General features: G+C 43.8%; 1 protein-coding gene across 1 annotated transcript in view; it reads right to left on the reverse strand.

Moving 5' to 3' along the window:
* vwf (von Willebrand factor) overlaps positions 1-18,231 on the reverse strand; it is a 174,424-nt gene that overhangs the window by 148,106 nt on the left and 8,087 nt on the right. Inside the window, 7 exon segments of the mRNA XM_065022171.1 lie at positions 407-501; positions 503-515; positions 9,784-10,030; positions 10,254-10,469; positions 10,869-11,064; positions 11,141-11,241; positions 13,346-13,484. Coding sequence (XP_064878243.1) covers positions 407-501; positions 503-515; positions 9,784-10,030; positions 10,254-10,469; positions 10,869-11,064; positions 11,141-11,241; positions 13,346-13,484 — 1,007 coding nt within the window.

Genomic DNA, 18,231 nt, shown 5'->3' on the forward strand with positions numbered 1-18,231 from the left:
CAATATTACTTTTAACAATATAATAAAATGTGTATTACTTTTAACAATATAGTATATATTAATATATAATACTTTTAGTTCATGCAGAGATATTAAATACACACACACACACACACACACACACACACACACACACACACACACACACACACACACACACACACACACACAGACTCACTCATGCATGCTTTACACAGACAGACAGACAGACAGACAGACAGACAGACAGACAGACAGACAGACAGACAGACAGACAGACAGACAGACAGACAGACAGACAGACAGACAGACAGACAGATAAGCACATACACTCACTCAGGTATGCACACGCCACACACACACACACACACACACACACACACACACACACACACACACACACACACACACACACACACACACACACACACACAATACCTCTGGAGGTGGCTGGTCGTCCTGGAAGAACATGTCAGACAGCATAACTCCACTCATCTCAGTAGAGCTGCAGCTCATAGATCCCGTTCTCACAGTAACTACACACACACACACACACACACACACACACACACACGCACGCACACACACACACACACACACACACACACACACACACACACACACACACACACACACACACACACACGCACACACACACACACACAAACACACGCACACACACATGTCAGTTTGGGTAAAAGTGTGTTTGAGTGTGTGCTTTATTCTATAGCTAGAGGACTAGAGTCAAGTATAATTTCTGTCTTTATCTGTTGTGGTCTAGTACTGTCTTTCTGTCTTTATCTGTTGTGGTCTAGTACTGTCTTTATCTGTTGTTGTCTATTACTGTCTTTATCTGTTGTCGCCTAGAACTGTCTTTATATGTTGTGGTCTAGTACTGTCTGTATCTGTTGTGGTCTAATACTGTCTGTATCTGTTGTGGTCTAGTACTGTCTTCATCTGTTGTGGTCTAGTACTGTCTTTCTGTCTTTATCTGTTGTGGTCTAGTACTGTCTTTATCTGTTGTGGTCTAGTACTGTCTTTCTGTCTTTATCTGTTGTGGTCTAGTACTGTCTTTATCTGTTGTGGTCTAGTACTGTCTTTATCTGTTGTGGTCTAGTACCCTCTTTATCTGTCTAATACTGTTTATCTAGTACCGTTGTGGTCTACTGTCTGTATCTCTAGTACTGTCTTCATCTGTTGTGGTCTAGTACTGTCTTTATCTGATGTGGTCTAGTACTGTCTTTACCTGTTGTGGTCTAGTACTGTCTTTACCTGTTGTGGTCTAGTACTGTCTTCATCTGTTGTGGTCTAGTACTGTCTTTCTGTCTTTATCTGTTGTGGTCTAGTACTGTCTGTCTGTCTTTATCTGTTTTGGTCTTGTACTGTCTTTATCTGTCTACTGTCTGTCTTATCTGTTGTGGTCTAGTACTGTCTGTATCTGTTGTGGTCTAATACTGTCTTTATCTGTTGTGGTCTAGTACTGTCTGTATCTGTTGTGGTCTAGTACTGTCTGTATCTGTTGTGGTCTAATACTGTCTGTATCTGTTGTGGTCTAGTACTGTCTTTACCTGTTGTGGTCTAGTACTGTCTTTATCTGATGTGGTCTAGTAATGTCTTTATCTGTTGTGGTCTAGTACTGTCTTTATCTGATGTGGTCTAGTAATGTCTTTATCTGTTGTGGTCTAGTACTGTCTTTATCTGATGTGGTCTAGTACTGTCTTTATCTGTTGTGGTCTAGTACTTATCTGTTGTGGTCTAGTACTGTCTTTACCTGTTGTGGTCTAGTACTGTCTTTATCTGATGTGGTCTAGTACTGTCTTTATCTGTTGTGGTCTAGTACTGTCTTTATCTGTTGTGGTCTAGTACTGTCTTTATCTGTTGTGGTCTAGTACTGTCTTTATCTGATGTGGTCTAGTACTGTCTTTATCTGTTGTGGTCTAGTACTGTCTTTATCTGATGTGGTCTAGTACTGTCTTTATCTGTTGTGGTCTAGTACTGTCTTTACCTGTTGTGGTCTAGTACTGTCTTTATCTGATGTGGTCTAGTAATGTCTATATGTATTTATCTGTTGTGGTCTAGTACTGTATTTTTGTGTGTGTACTTCATTTTACAGTCGTGGCCAAAGTTTTGAGAATGATACAAATATACATTTTCACAAAGTCTGCTGTCTCAAATTGTATGATTGCAATTTGCATATACTCCAGACTGTTATGAAGAGTGATCAGATTAATTGCAATTCATTAATTGCAAATGAACTGAATCCCCCAAAAACATTTCCAATGCATTTCAGCCCTGCCACAAAAGGACCAACTGACATCATGTCAGTGATTCTCTCGTTAACACGGGTATGAGTGTTGACGAGGACAAGACAGGAGATCACTCTGTCATGCTGATTGAATTTGAATAACAGACTGGAAGCTTCAAAAGGAGGGTGGGGCTTGGAATCATTGTTCTTCCTCCATCATCCATGGTTACCTGTAAGGAAACACATGCCCTCATCATTGCTTTGCACAAAAAGGGCTTCACAGGCGAGGACATTGCTGCCAGTAAGATTGCACCCAAATCAACCATTTATCGGATCATCAAGAACTTTAAGGAGAGCGGTTTAATTGTTGTGAAGAAGGCTTCAGGGCGCCCAAGAATGTCCAGCAAGCGCCAGGACCGTCTCCTAAAGTTGATTCAGCTGCGGGATTGGGGCACCACCAGTACAGAGCTTGCTCAGGAATGGCAGCAGGCAGATGTGAGTGCATCTGCACGCACAGTGAGGCAAAGACTTTTGGAGGATGGCCTGGTGTCAACAAGGGCAGAAAATAATCCACTTCTCTCCAGGATAAACATCAGGGACAGACTGATATTCTGATAAAGGTACAGGGATTGGACTGCTGAGGACTGGGGTAAAGTTATTTTCTCTGATGAATCCCCTTTCCGATTGATTGGGGCATCCGGAAAAAAGCTTGTCCGGAGAAGACAAGGTGAGCGCTACCATCAGCCCTGTGTCATGCCAACAGTAAAGCATCCTGAGACCATTCATGTGTGGGGTTGCTTCTCAGCCAAGGGAGTGGGCTCACTCACAATTTTGCCAAAGAACACAGCCATGAATAAAGAATGGTACCAACACATCCTCCGAGAGCGACTTCTCCCAACCATCCAGGAACAGTTTGGTGACGAACAATGCAGTGGCTCGGGAAACAAAACATGGATATTTTGGGTCCATGGCCAGGAAACTCCCCAGACCTTAATGCCATTGAGAACTTGTGGTCAATCTTCAAGAGGCGGGTGGACAAGCAAAAACAGAAATTCTGACAAACTCCAAGCATTGATTATGCAAGAATGGGCTGCCATCAGTCAGGATGTGGCCCAGAAGTTAATTGACAGCATGCCAGGGCGGATTGCAGAGGTCTTGAAAAAGAAGGGTCAACACTGCAAATATTGACTCTTTGATTCAACTTCATGTAATTGTCAAAAAAAGCCTTTGACACTTATGACATGCTTGTAATTATACTTCAGTATTCCACAGTAACATCTGACAAAAATATCTAAAGACACTGAAGCAGCAAACTTTGTGAAAATTAATATTTGTCTCATGCTCAAAACTTTTGGCCACGACTGTATAGCTAGAGGACTCCTGGGCCCTCATTTATCAACCGTGTGTTTTGTGTGTAAGCACAAATCTATGTATTAATCATAAATGGGATCATTTCCAAGCAAAGCGTGAGATTGATCAACATGAATGTTTGCTTCAGGTTGTGCATACATGTATGCCCAGTCATGACCATGTGAAAGCACAGTGCCAAGTTGTGGAATACCTGCTCTTCAAGCATGAATGGGAAAAATATACATGAATGTTGAAAATGTGTGAACTATTTGAAAAGAAAAAGCTTCCAGTCTTAATGTGCAGGTGGTATGTGATACAGAAAATATGCTACTCAATGTGGTTGCAAGGTGGAACACATGACTCGTTCATTCTGCAGAACAGCAATGTTTACCTGTTCACCTACAGGAGGGTGCTGTTGAGGATGGATGGCTTATTGGTGAGTGTAACCTAAACATTTGAAGAATATTTGCTATTGCTAAAACAACTTGAAATGGCATAATGGTCCTCACTTTGTAGCCATGTCTTTATTTTCACAGGTTAAACCAGAACTGAGAGAACCATATAAAAATATTTGGTTATCAAACATATCACTAGCACCTCTGTTTCAGTCACTAGCACCTCTGTTTCAGTCACTAGCACCTCTGTTTCAGTCACTAGCACCTCTGTTTCAGTCACTAGCACCTCTGTTTCAGTCACTAGCACCTTTGTTTCAGACACTAGCACCTCTGTTTCAGTCACTAGCACCTCTGTTTCAGTCACTAGCACCTCTGTTTCAGTCACTAGCACCTTTGTTTCAGACACTAGCACCTCTGTTTCAGACACTAGCACCTCTGGTTCAGTCACTAGCACCTCTGTTTCAGTCACTAGCACCTCTGGTTCAGTCACTAGCACATATGTTTCAGTCACAAGCACCTCTGGTTCAGTCACTAGCACCTCTGGTTCAGTCACTAGCACCTCTGGTTCAGACACTAGCACATATGTTTCAGACACTAGCACATATGTTTCAATCACTAGCACCTCTGTTTCAGTCACTAGCACCTCTGTTTCAGTCACTAGCACCTCTGTTTCAGTCACTAGCACCTCTGTCTCAGTCACTAGAACCTCTGTTTCAGTCACTAGAACCTCTGTTTCAGTCACTAGCACCTCTGTTTCAGTCACTAGCACCTCTGTTTCAGTCACTAGCACCTCTGTTTCAGTCACTAGCACCTCTGTTTCAGACACTAGCACTTCTGTTTCAGTCTCTAGCACCTCCGTTTCAGTCACTAGCACCTCTGTTTCAGTCACTAGCACCTCTGTTTCAGTCACTAGCACCTCTGTTTCAGACACTAACACCTCTGTTTCAGACACTAGCACCTCTGTTTCAGACACTAACACATCTGTTTCAGTCACTAGCACCTCTGTTTCAGACACTAACACTTCTGTTTCAGTCACTAGCACTTCTGTTTCAGTCACTAGCACCTCTGTTTCAGTCATTAGCACCTCTGTTTCAGACACTAGCACCTCTGTTTCAGACACTAGCACCTCTGTTTCAGACACTAGCACCTCTGTTTCAGTCAATAACACCTCTGTTTCAGTCAATAACACCTCTGTTTCAGACACTAACATCTCTGTTTCAGTCACTATCGCCTCTGTTTCAATCTCTGACTGCACCGTTATAGCTATTTCAATGTACAGCGATATATATTCCCCAATGGCTTTAAAGCAATGATTTTGACCATATATGGTTAATTAGGGGTGTTTCAAAAAGCCAAAAGCAAGGTCGTGCACGAGCACTAAGGCTGAGAAAGATCTCCTCTGTGTGTATGACGCTCGTAGGATTGTTTGAACATCATATATCCTGTTCGTAAGTAGTATTTTAGAATAGTTTCTACGCAACATTGATAAATGAGGCCCCTGATATCTGTAGTATAATTTTTGTCTTTATCTGTTGTGTTCTAGTGCTGTTTTTTTGCTAGCTACTTTAAGTGCTGCCTGTTTTTCTTCCCAGTAGCCGACCTGGTGTGTGAACTGCTGACTGCTCATAACTTGCATATGATTGTTGACGCAACAGGAGGTTGGTGGCACCTTAATTGGGGAGGATGGTCTCATCTTAATGACTGGAGCGGAAAAATTGGAATGGTATCAAATACATCAAACACATGGTGCTTCGTTCCGGCAGTTATTAAGAGCCATTCTCCCCTCAGCAGCCTCCTGTGAATGATACATCAACCAGGATCAAGGGGCAGGGCAATTTGTGGCTTTTTGCTTTTTGTAACCTCAGTCTAGGTTACAAAACTAAGACCATCGTCGAAACTAAGACGGTTATTCCGAGTTGTTCTGCCAACTTGTTCTGCATAGTTGTTCAAGGCAGGAAAGAGAGGCTCCGCACCACTCTCTCCCTTGAGTGTCTTACCTAGTTATTTACAATTTGCTATTGTGTTGCTTTGTCTACTATGTGTGTGGTTTCTATACCTGTTCGCTCCTCTCCCTGTAGGCTTCACAGACGCTCCCCACCCCTTGGCTGCAACCCTTCTATTGTAGTGTACCCTGCATGCACACCCCATGTGGAATTCCTGGTCTCTGACAGCATTACAGATGCTCCACACCCCTTGGCTGCAACCCTTTTATTGTAGTGTACCCTGCATGCACACCCCATGTGGAATTCCTGGTCTCTGACAGCATTACAGATGCTCCACACCCCTTGGCTGCAACCCTTTTATTGTAGTGTACCCTGCATGCACACCCCATGTGGAATTCCTGGTCTCTGACAGCATTTGGAACTGCCAATCTGTGGTCAAGACCTCCAAGACCATCTCAGCCTATGCTGCCCTTCAGTCACTTGACTTATTGGCCCTGACAGAGACACATGGATCACCCCAGAGAACATTGCTTCACCAGCTGTTCTCTCTTCATCTGACTAAGTTTTCCCTCACTGTTATTTGTCCACTCAAGCGTAACACTATTATAATCTATCGCCCACCAGGTGCCTTTAGAGTTTCACAATGTGCATTACACCTTGACGATATGTTAACGGTCTTCATACTTGGCGACTTCAACCTCCGATATCTGACTTCAATTAATTTATTTCCAACTCTATATTTCCCCTACTTGCCTCTTTGACCTCACCCTTTCCCAGTCCCCTACCACTCACAAGTCAGGCAATAAGCTTGACCTTGACCTATACCAGAGTCTGTTCTCCTACTAATTTCACTTGCAACCCCCCTCCAGGTCTCTTTTCTCCTACTAATTTAACTTGCAACCCCCCTCTGTCTCTGATCACTACTATGTTTCCTTTTCTGTCTCCCTTTCCTCCAACCCTGCCCACTCAGCTCCTACCCAGATGGTCTCTCTCTCTCTCCCACTACTCTCTCGTCTTCGATCCTATCATCTAGGGGCGGCAGGGTAGCCTAGTGGTTAGAGTGTTGGACTAGGTTGCAAGTTCAAATCCCGAGATGCCAAGGTACAAATCTGTCATTCTGCCCCTGAACAGGCAGTTAACCCACTGTTCCTAGGCCGTCATTGAAAATAAGAATTTGTTCTTAACCGACTTGCCTAGTTAAATAACGGTAAAATAAAATAAATTCTCCTTCTGTCTCTTGATTCTCTCTCTTCAACCCTACTCTCCTCCCTTTCCACATCCTGTCCCCTTTCCTCCCAGCTGGCTAGGCCCTCTTCCCCTGCTTGGAGGAAACAATCATCCTTCCACTCCCTTTTCTACACCTTCTCTTCCTCTGTGTCTGTTGCTGCCACTTTATATCACTCAACATCTCTAACCCTAGAAAACTATGTTACACCTTCTCCCCCTCTCTAAAGACGACTTTCTTCTCCCCCTCCCTCCTCTCTAAATACGCTCCTCATTCACTCTGAGACTGGTCCCACTCAGGAGGGCACAACCCAGCCCCAGCTCTTTTCTGTCCTGGCACTCCAATTGTGGAACCAGCTTCCCCCTGCTAGTACAGCAGAGTCCCTGCCCATCTTCCTCCTGAAGCTAGGACAGCAGAGTCCATGCCTATCTCCCGAAAACATCTGAAACCCTACCTCTTCAAAGAGTATCTTAAATAATCCCACAGCACCCCCATACTCACAACCTCTTCTCACCGCAACCCCCAGTATTATTTTTAGAACAATGTATTGGTGAACTAACCCTGTATTAACAGTATACTAACATCCACACCTCTTTCCCTTGTTCTTCTATCTCTGACTCTACTGACCTCGTCTTATATCTCTGACTCTACTGACGTCTTCTAACTCTACTGTCTGACTCTACTTCTTCTTTTATCTCTGACTCTACTGACCACGACAACGTATTTCTTCTATCTCTATCTCTGACTCTATCTCTGACTGACCACGTCTTTCTCTATCTCTGACTCTACTGACAACGTCTTTCTTCTATCTCTGACTCTACTGACAACGTCTTTCTTCTATCTCTGACTCTACTGACCAAGTCTTTCTTCTCTATCTCTGACTCTCTACTGACAAATCTCTGACTCCACTGACCACTTCTTTCTTCTATCTCTGACTCTACTGACAACGTCTTTCTTCTATCTCTGACTCTATCTCTGACTCAACGTCTTCTATTCTATCTCTGACTCTTCTCTCTGACTCTACTGACCTACTGACCACGTCTTTCTTCTATCTCTGACTCTACTGACAACGTCTTCTATCTCTGACTCTACTGACCACGTCTTTCTTCTATCTCTGACTCTCTGACCTACTGACCACGTCTTCTTTCTCTGACTCTACTCACAACGTCTTTCTTCTTCTCTGACTCTCTGACAACTCTATCTCTGACCAACGTCTTCTATCTCTGACTCTACTGACCACGTCTTTCTTCTTTCTATCTCTGACTCTACTGACCTACGTCTTTCTTCTATCTCTGACTCTCTGTTCTATCTCTAACTCTACTGACCACGTCTTCTATCTCTGTCTTTCTATCTCTGACTCTACTGACCACGTCTTCTATATATCTCGACTCTACTCTTTCTTCTATCTCTGACTCTCTACGTCTTCTATCTCTGACTCTACTGACCACGTCTTTCTTCTATCTCTGATCTCTGACTCTACTGACCACGTCTTTCTTCTATCTCTGACTCTACTGACCATCTCTGACTCTACTGTTCTTCTATCTCTGACTCTACTCTCTGATATCTCTGACTCTACTGACCACGTCTTTCTTCTATCTCTGACTCTACTGACCACGTCTTTTTTCTATCTCTGACTCTACTCACAACGTCTATCTTCTATCTCTGACTCTACTGACCACGTCTTCTTTCTCTGACTCTACTCACAACGTCTTTCTTCTATCTCTGACTCTACTGACAATGTCTTTCTTCTATCTCTGACTCTACTGACCACGTCTTTCTTCTATCTCTGACTCTACTGACCACGTCTTCTTTCTCTGACTCTACTCACAACGTCTTTCTTCTATCTCTGACTCTACTGACAATGTCTTTCTTCTATCTCTGACTCTACTCTACTGACCACGTCTTTCTTCTATCTCTGACGTCTTATATCTCTGACTACTGACGTCTTTCCACTGACTCTTTCTTCTCTCTCTGACTCTACTGATCTTCTATCTCTGACTCTACTGACCACGTCTTCTCTCTGACTCTACTGACCACGTCTTCTCTCTGACTCTACTGACCACATCTTTCTTCTATCTCTGACTCTACTGACCACATCTTTCTTCTATCTCTGACTCTACTGACCACGTTTTTCTTCTATCTCTGACTCTACTGACCACGTCTTTCTTCTATCTCTGACTCTACTGACCACGTCTTCTATCTCTGACTCTACTGACCACGTTTTTCTTCCATCTCTGACTCTACTGACCACGTCTTTATTCTGTCTCTGACTCTACTGACCACGTCTTCTATCTCTGACTCTACTGACCACGTCTTTCTTCTGTCTCTGACTCTACTGACCACGTCTTCTATCTCTGACTCTACTGACCACGTTTTTCTTCCATCTCTGACTCTACTGACCACGTCTTTATTCTGTCTCTGACTCTACTGACCACGTCTTCTATCTCTGACTCTACTGACCACGTCTTTCTTCTGTCTCTGACTCTACTGACCGCGTCTTTCTTCTATCTCTGACTCTACTGATACTGTACTTTCTAAGCATGTGAAATGTGTTTGTCCCACCTAGCCACCTGAAGATTAATTCACTAACTTGTAGTTTCTCTGGATAAGAGTGTCTATTAGAAGACTAAAATGTAAAATGTGTACCAGATGCTGTTGTGGTCAGCGTAGACGTCGTTGGGTTGGTACAGCTGTCCGTCATGCAGGCAGGAGCAGAGGTCAGGTGTCACGCACTCCCCCGTTTCACTAAGGTAATGGCCGGGGGGGCAGAAGCATCCCTCCTCACACCCTTCCTCCCCCCCGCATCCAGGCTCCACCCCCGACAGAGAACGACATGATCGCTCACACACACTGCCACATGTCTTGTACAACTGGCCCACTGGACAATGCATGGCTGTAGCACACACACACACACAGACAGAGAGAGAAAGAATTATGCATGATACAGCCAACAACTCAGATGAAGAATAGGTGTTCCCAAGGGTCTGTGGTGGGTCCTCCATTCTTTATGTAGAGGAGCTGGTTCTTCTGTGTACCTATGTGTGTGTGTGTGTGTGTGTGTGTGTGTGTGTGTGTGTGTGTGTGTGTGTGTGTGTGTGTGTGTGTGTCTGTGTTACCACAGCGTTCAGGTGTCCTCCAGGTCAGTAGAACTCCCCTAGAAGAGCAGGCAGCAGCGTAGGAGGCCAGAGCGGAACACAGACATTCCTCCCCGTCAGAACACACGCACACGTCGTAACGACAGAACCGCAGGAAGGGGAGGGGATTCACCAGGAAGTGACACGCTCCAAACACCTCTGACATCATCATCCCACATGCCTCCTCTGCAAAACGCACTACAGGGAGAGAAAGGATACATACTGAACTAACTGAAAGACTACAGGGAGAGAGATGAGACACCTTGAAATAAACTACAGGAAGAGAGAAGAGATACCCGGAACTGAACTACAGGGAGAGAAGGTAAACAAACTGAACTAAACTAAACTAAAATAAAATATGAGAGAGAGGAGACACTGAACCATCTACAGGGAGAGAGAGGAGAAACACCAACTAAACTACAGGGAGGGAGAGAGATGAGACACACTGAACTTAACTGTTAGACATTGTGTGTGTGTGTGTGTGTGTGTGTGTGTGTGTGTGTGTGTGTGTGTGTGTGTGTGTGTGTGTGTGTGTGTGTGTGTGTGTGTGTGTGTGTGTGTGTGTGTGTGTGTGTGTGTGTGTGCGTGTGTGTTTACCTCTCTTGGGGTTGAGGGAGCAGGGGTCAGTATCCTGTCGATGGGTGGAGTCACAGTCTCCGTTGATCCTCCATGATTGGCCAAATGCCTGTGGCCCCGCCTCCACTAGTCCGGCAGCAGACAGGAAGTCATCACCTTGGTTACCATTGTAGTTGCCACAGAGACCGCAGGTATGCCCAGCCCATACAGGCCCCAACTGGAGGGCGGTACCATGGTTACCAAGGTTACACACACACCAGACATGCTAGAAATAATAAGCCCCACCCCCTCACCTTCAGCAGCACACGGCCCCGCCCATCCCAGTCCAGACGAAGGTCGTCTCCAAAGAGAACACGCGCTCCAGACTGCACTGTGTTCTGGACACGCAAATGACCTTAACACACATATATTACACATTAACTCTCTACCATTTGCTTTTGTGCGAGTGTGTGAGTATTTAAAATAAATATAAAGTAACATACAAATAACGACACTATATGAAGGGGGTAACGGTTCCGTGTCAATGTGTTGTACAGTACAGGTACAGGTTATTTGAGGTCATTTGTACATGTCGGTAGGGGTAAAGTGACAATGCATAGATAATAAACAGCGAGTAGCAGCAGGCTTCAGGATAGACTTGGCGCTCCGTTACCGCTTGCCCTGCAGTAGCAGAGAGAACATTCGATGACTTGGGTGGCTGGAGGCTTTGGTAATTATTTTGGCCTTCCTCTGACACCGCTTAGTATATAGGTCCTGGATGTCAAGAAGCTTGGACCCAGTGATGTACTGGGCCGTACGCACTACCCTCTGTAGAGCCTTACAGTCAGATGCCGAGCAGTTGTCATTCCAGGTGGTGATGCAACTGGTCAGGATGCTCTCGATTGTGCAGCTGCAGAACGTTTTGAGGATCCTGAGTCTCCTGAGGGGTAAAAGGTGTTGTCGTGCCCTCTTCACGACCGCCTTGGTGTTCGGACTTGAAACTCTCGACCTGCTCCACTACAGCTCAGTTGATGTGGGGGCTGTAGGGTTAGGGTAAATGGGGACCTGTTCAGCCCGCCTATTCCTGTAGACCACGATCAGCTCCTTTGTCTTGCTCACATCGAGGTAGAGGTTGTTGTCCTGCACCACACTGCCAGGTCTCTGACCTCCTCCCAATAGGCTGTCTCATTGTTGTTGGTGATCAGGCCTACCAATGTTGTGTCATCAGCAAACAATGATAGTGTTTGAGTCGTGCTTGGCCATGCTTTCGTGGGTGAACAGAGAGTACAGGAGGGGACTAAGCACGCAGCCCTGAGGGGCCCCAGTGTTGAGGATCGGCGTGGCCGATGTGTTGTTGCCTACCATTATCACCTGGGGGCGGCCCGTCAGGAAGCCCAGGATCCAGTTGCAGGTGTTTAGTCTTATTGATGAGATATATGGGCACTATGGTGTCGAACGCTGAGCTGTAGTCAATGAATAGCATTCTCACATAGGTGATCCTTTTGCCCAGGTGGGAAAGAGCAGTGTGGAGTGGGATTGAGATTGTGGATCTGTTGGGGTGGTATGCGAATTGGAGTGGGTCTACGGTTTCCGGGATGATGGTGTTGATGTGAACCATGACCAGCCTTTCAAAGCACTTCATGGCTACCGACACGGGTGCTATGGGGCGGTCAACATTTAGGCAGGTTACCTTCGCTTCCTTGGGCACAGGGACTATGGTGGTCTACTTGAAACATTTGTGTATTACAGACTAGGTCAGGGAGAGGTTGAAAATGTCAGTTCAGTAACTTGCCAGTTGGTTTGTGCATGCTTTGAGTACAAGTTCTGGCAATCCGTCTGTCCCTCAGAGCTGGTGTAGTAGGATTCGATCTTAGTCCTGTATTGACGCTTTGCCTGTTTGATGGTTCATTGGAGGCCATAGCGGGATTTATTATAAGCATCCGGATTAGAGTCCTGCTCCTTGAAAGCGGCAGCTCTAGCCTTTAGCTCAGTGTGGCTGTTGCCTGTAATCTATGGCTTCTGGTTGGGGTATGTACGTACGGTCACTGTGTGTGGGGACGACGTCATCGATGCACTTATTGATGAAGCCGGTGACTGAGGTGGTGTACTCCTCAATTCCATTTGATGAATTCCAGAACATTTTCCAGTCTGTGCTAGAAAAACAGTCCTGTAGTGTAGCATCCGCGTCATCTGACCACTTCCATATTGAGCGAGTCACTGGTACTTCCTGCTTTAGTTTTAGCAGGAATCAGGGAGTATATAACTATGGTCAGATTTGCCAAATGGAGGGCGGGGGAGAGCTTTGTATGCATCTCTGTGTGTGGAGTAAAGGTGATCTAGAGTTTTTTTCCCCCCTTATTGCACATGTGACATGCTGGTAGAAATGAGGTAAAACGGATTTCAGTTTGCCTGCATTAAAGTCCCTGGCCACTAGGAGCGGTGCTTCTGTGTGTGTGTGTGTGTGTGTGTGTGTGTGTGTGTGTGTGTGTGTGTGTGTGTGTGTGTGTGTGTGTGTGTACCATGATTGAGAGGTGTCTGTATGTCCATGTTGTTGACAGAGACCACTCCTCCATGCTTCAGCTTCACTGTCATCCCCTCCAGTGGTGGCAGACTGAGGGTTACTGAGCGCGTGCAGACCGCATCCTGCTCATCTGCACACTGAAATATACAGAGCCACAATGGAGGACAGAAACACACTGAAACTCAATGTTGGACTGGGACATGGAAAAACACAGACCAACTATGGCCAGCAGAGTGATACAGCACACTGAAAAAAAGAGCGACACAATGACGGACTGATACAACACGAAATGTAATGGAGGACATAGTTGAGTTATAATAGAGAATATGATCCATAATGGAGGACATACGTTACCAGTCAAAAGTTTGGACACACCAAGTGATTAAATTTTTTTTTTTAAATCATTATTTTTGACTATTTTCTACACTGTATAATAATAGTAAAGACATCAAAACTATGAAATAGCACATATGGAATCATGTAGTAACCAAAAAAGTGTTAAACAAATCAAAACATATTTTATATTGGAGTTTCATTAAAGTAACCACCCTTTGCCTTGATGACATCTTTCCACACTCTTGGCATTCTCTCAACCAGTTTCATGAGTTAGTCACCTGGAATGCATATAAATTAATAGGTGTGCCTTCTTAAAAGTTAATCAGTGGAATTGATTTCCTTTCTAAGATGTTTAAGCCATTCAGTTGTGTTGTGAGGTAGGGGTACAGGTAAGGGTGGTATACAGAAGATAACGCTATTTAGTAAAAGACCAAGTCCATATTATGGCAAGAACATCTCAAATAAGCAAAGAGAAATGACAGACCATCATTGCTTTATGACATGAAGGTCAGTCAATCCAGAGAATGTCAGGAACTTTTAAAGTTTATTCAAATATAGTTGCAAAAACCATCAAACTCTATGATGAAACTGGCTCTCATGAGGACCGACACAGGAAAGGAAGTCCCAGAGATACCTCTGCTGCAGAGGATCAGTTCATTAGAGTTACCAGCCTAGGAAATTGCAGCCCAAATAAATGCTTCACAGAGTTCAAGTAACAGACACATCTCAACATCAACTGTTCAGAAGAATAAGGCGTCATGGTCGAAATACTGCAAAAAAAACCACTACTGAAGGACACCAATAAGATGAAGAGACTTGCTTGGGCCAACAAACATAAGCAATGGACATTAGACAGGTGTAAATCTGTCCAGATGATCTCTGCATGTGTGGTTCCCACCGTAAAATCAAATCAAATCAAATTGTATTTGTCACATACACATGGTTAGCAGATGTTAATGCGAGTGTAGCGAAACGCTTGTGCTTCTAGTTCCGACAATGCCGTAATAACCAACGAGTAATCTAACTAACAATTCCAAAACTACTACCTTATACACATACGTGTAAAGGGATAAAGAATATGTACATAAAGATATATGAATGAGTGATGGTACAGAGCGGCATAGGCAAGATGCAGTAGATGGTATCGAGTACAGTATATACATATGAGATGAGTATGTAAACAAAGTGGCATAGTTTAAAGTGGCTAGTGATACATGTATTACATAAAGATACAGTAGATGATATAGAGTACAGTATATACGTATGCATATGAGATGAATAATGTAGGGTATGTAAACATTATATTAAGTAGCATTGTTTAAAGTGACTAGTGATATATTTTACATCATTTCCCATCAATTCCCATTATTAAAGTGGACATTATATTAACCTGTTAGTCCTATAGGGGCAGTATTTCATTTTTGGATAAAAAGACGTGCCCGTTTTAAGCGCAATATTTTGTCACGAAAAGATGCTCGAATATGCTTGGAATTGATAGCTTTGGAAAGAAGACAGTCTTACGTTTCCAGAAATGCAAAGATTTTCACTGTGAGTCCCTTAGAACAAATGCTTCGGGCAAAACCAAGATGTATGACCGACCAGGAAATGCACAGGATTTCTGAGGCTACGTTTTCCATGATCGCCTTATATGGCTGTGAATGCGACAGGAATGAACGGACTCTTTCTCTTGTTTCCCCAAGGTCTTTGCAGCATTGTGACGTATTTGTAGGCATATCATTGGAAGATTGACCATAAGAGACTACAATTGCCAAGTGTCCCCCTTGGTGTCTGTGTGGCAATTGGTGCGCAAAAGTCAGGTCCCGGTATTTTTCCATTCAAATCTCAGAACAAACCAGGCTACAAGGACGGTGCTTTCAATGGAGAGAAATATGACAAACCACCTTCAGGATTGATTCAAACAACGTTTTCCATGTTTCAGTCGATATTATGGAGTTAATTCGGAAAAAAAGTTCGACATGTAGGTGACTGAATTTTCGGTTAGTTTCGGTAGCCAAATGCATAGTAACAAACGGAACGATGTGTCCTACACAAGAATCTTTCAGGAAAAACTGACATCTGCTATGTAACTGAGAGTCTCCTCATTGAAACATCTGAAGTTCTTCAAAGGTAAATTATTTTATTTGATTCCTTGGCTGGTTTTTGTGAATATGTTGCGTGCTAAATGCTAACGCTAATGCTAAGCTAACTATCACCACTCTTACACAAATTAGTGATTTTCTCTGGTTCTAAAGCATATTTTGAAAATCTGAGACGACAGGATTGTTAAGAAAAGGATAAGCTTGAGAACAGGCATATTTATTTCATTTCATTTGCGATTTTTAACCATTGTGTTATGGTAATGAGCTTGAGGCTGTATTTACGCTACCGCATGCGGGGGGGGGGCGGACTATGAGGTTAAGTAGCATTGTTTAAAAGTGGCTAGTGATATATTTTACATGAATTCCCATCAATTCCCATTATTAAAGTGGTTGGAGTTGAGTCAGTGTGTTGGCAGCAGCCACTCAATGTTAGTGGTGGCTGTTTAAAAACTTGTTAGGGACTAGCTCCCTCTGCAGGGATCAAATCAGCGGAAATTTCAAGAGCACCACGTATAGTTTTTGATAAAAATCAAACTTTCATTAAAATACACATACAAGGTACTGAATTAAAGCTACACTCGTTGTGAATCTATCCACCGAGTCAGATTTGTAAAATGCTTTTCGGCGAAAGCATGAGAAGCTATTATCTGATAGCATGCACCCCCAAAGTACTGGAACTTCATCTAAAACGACAGATTTTGAGGTAGCCGGCGCTACCCAAAACGCAGAAATAAAATATAAAACATTCATTACCTTTGATGAGCTTCTTTCTTGGCACTCCTATATATCCCATAAACATCACAATTGGGTATTTTTCCCGATTAAATCCGTCATTGTATAGCCAAAATGTCATTTTCTGAAGACCGGTCTGATCCAGGAATATTCCCTTTTACAAGACGCAACGTCACTTTTTAAAATGACAAAAAGTGCCTATATACTTTTACAAAACACTTCAAACTACTTTTCTAAACCAACTTTAGGTATTAATAAACGTTAATAATCTATACAATTCATCACGGGGCGATCTGTATTCGATAGCAGCTAGTCTTGAAATCAGCGGCCATCTTTTCCATTTTAATAACATCCTGTTGAGAGACTGAAACAGGAAAGGGTAAAACGTCATACAACCAAGGATTAAGTCGAAATGCCAGCACTGGCGACATCGTGTGGAAGCTGTAGGCGTTTACATAACAGCTTCATGAATTTGCAGTTGCCTTGAACAATACATTGACTGGCGGATTAATATATTTTTTGTGTTTTTGGAGAACAGTTTTTCGAGGGATTTTTACTGATAAACACGTTGTGTTATAGCCACAGACACGATTTAACCAGTTTTAGAGACTTCAGAGTGTTTTCTATACACACATACTTATCATTTGCATATACTATATTCCTGGCATGAGTAGCAGGACTTTGAAGTGTTGCACGATTTTTAACAAAAAGCTGCGAAAATGCGCATGATCCATAAGAGGTTTTTAACAGTCTGATGGCCTTGAGATAGAAGCTGTTTTTCTGTCTCTCGGTCCCAGCTTTGTACACCTGTACTGACCTCGCCTTCTGGATGATAGCGGGGTGAACAGGCAGTGGCTCGGGTGGTTGTTGTCCTTGATGATCTTTATGGCCTTCCTGTGACATCGGGTGGTGTAGGTGTCCTGGAGGGCAGGTAGTTTGCCCCCGGTGATATGCATCGCGGAAGTTAGAATAGCAATGATCCAAGGTTTTACCAGCCCTGGTTGCGCAATCGATATGCTGATACAATTTAGGGAGTCTTGTTTTCAGATTAGCCTTGTTAAAATCCCCAGCTACAATGAATGCAGCCTCAGGATATGTGGATTCCAGTTTGCAAAGAGTCAAATAAAGTTTGTTCAGAGCCATCGATGTGTCTGCTTGGGGGGGAATATATACGGCTGTGATTATAATCTAAGAGAATTCCCTTGGTATATAATGCGGTCGACATTTGATTGTGAGGAATTCTAAATCAGGTGAACAGAAGGACTTGAGTTCCTGTATGTTGTTGTGACCACACCACATCTCGTTAACCATAAAGCATACGCCCCCGCCCCTCTTCTTACCAGAAAGATGTTTGTTTCTGTCGGCGCGATGCTTGGAGAAACCAGCTGGCTGCACCGACTCCGATAGCGTCTCTCCAGTGAGCCATGTTTCCGTGAAGCAAAGAACGTTACAGTCCCTGATGTCCCTCTGCAATGCTACCCTTGCTCGGATTTCATAAACCTTGTTGTCAAGAGACTGGACATTGGCGAGTAGAATGCTAGGGAGTGGCGCACGATGTGCCCGTCTCCGGAGCCTGACCAGAAGACCGCTTCGTTTGCCTCTTTTACAACGTCGTTGTTTTGGGTCGCAGGCTGGGATCCATTCCGTTGTCCTGGGTGGAAGGCAGAACACAGGATCCGCTCCGGGAAAGTCATATTCCTGGTCGTACTGATGGTGA

The sequence above is a fragment of the Oncorhynchus nerka genome, linkage group LG9a (assembly GCF_034236695.1).
Source record: "Oncorhynchus nerka isolate Pitt River linkage group LG9a, Oner_Uvic_2.0, whole genome shotgun sequence".
In the NCBI taxonomy this organism is placed as follows: Eukaryota; Metazoa; Chordata; class Actinopteri; order Salmoniformes; family Salmonidae; genus Oncorhynchus; species Oncorhynchus nerka.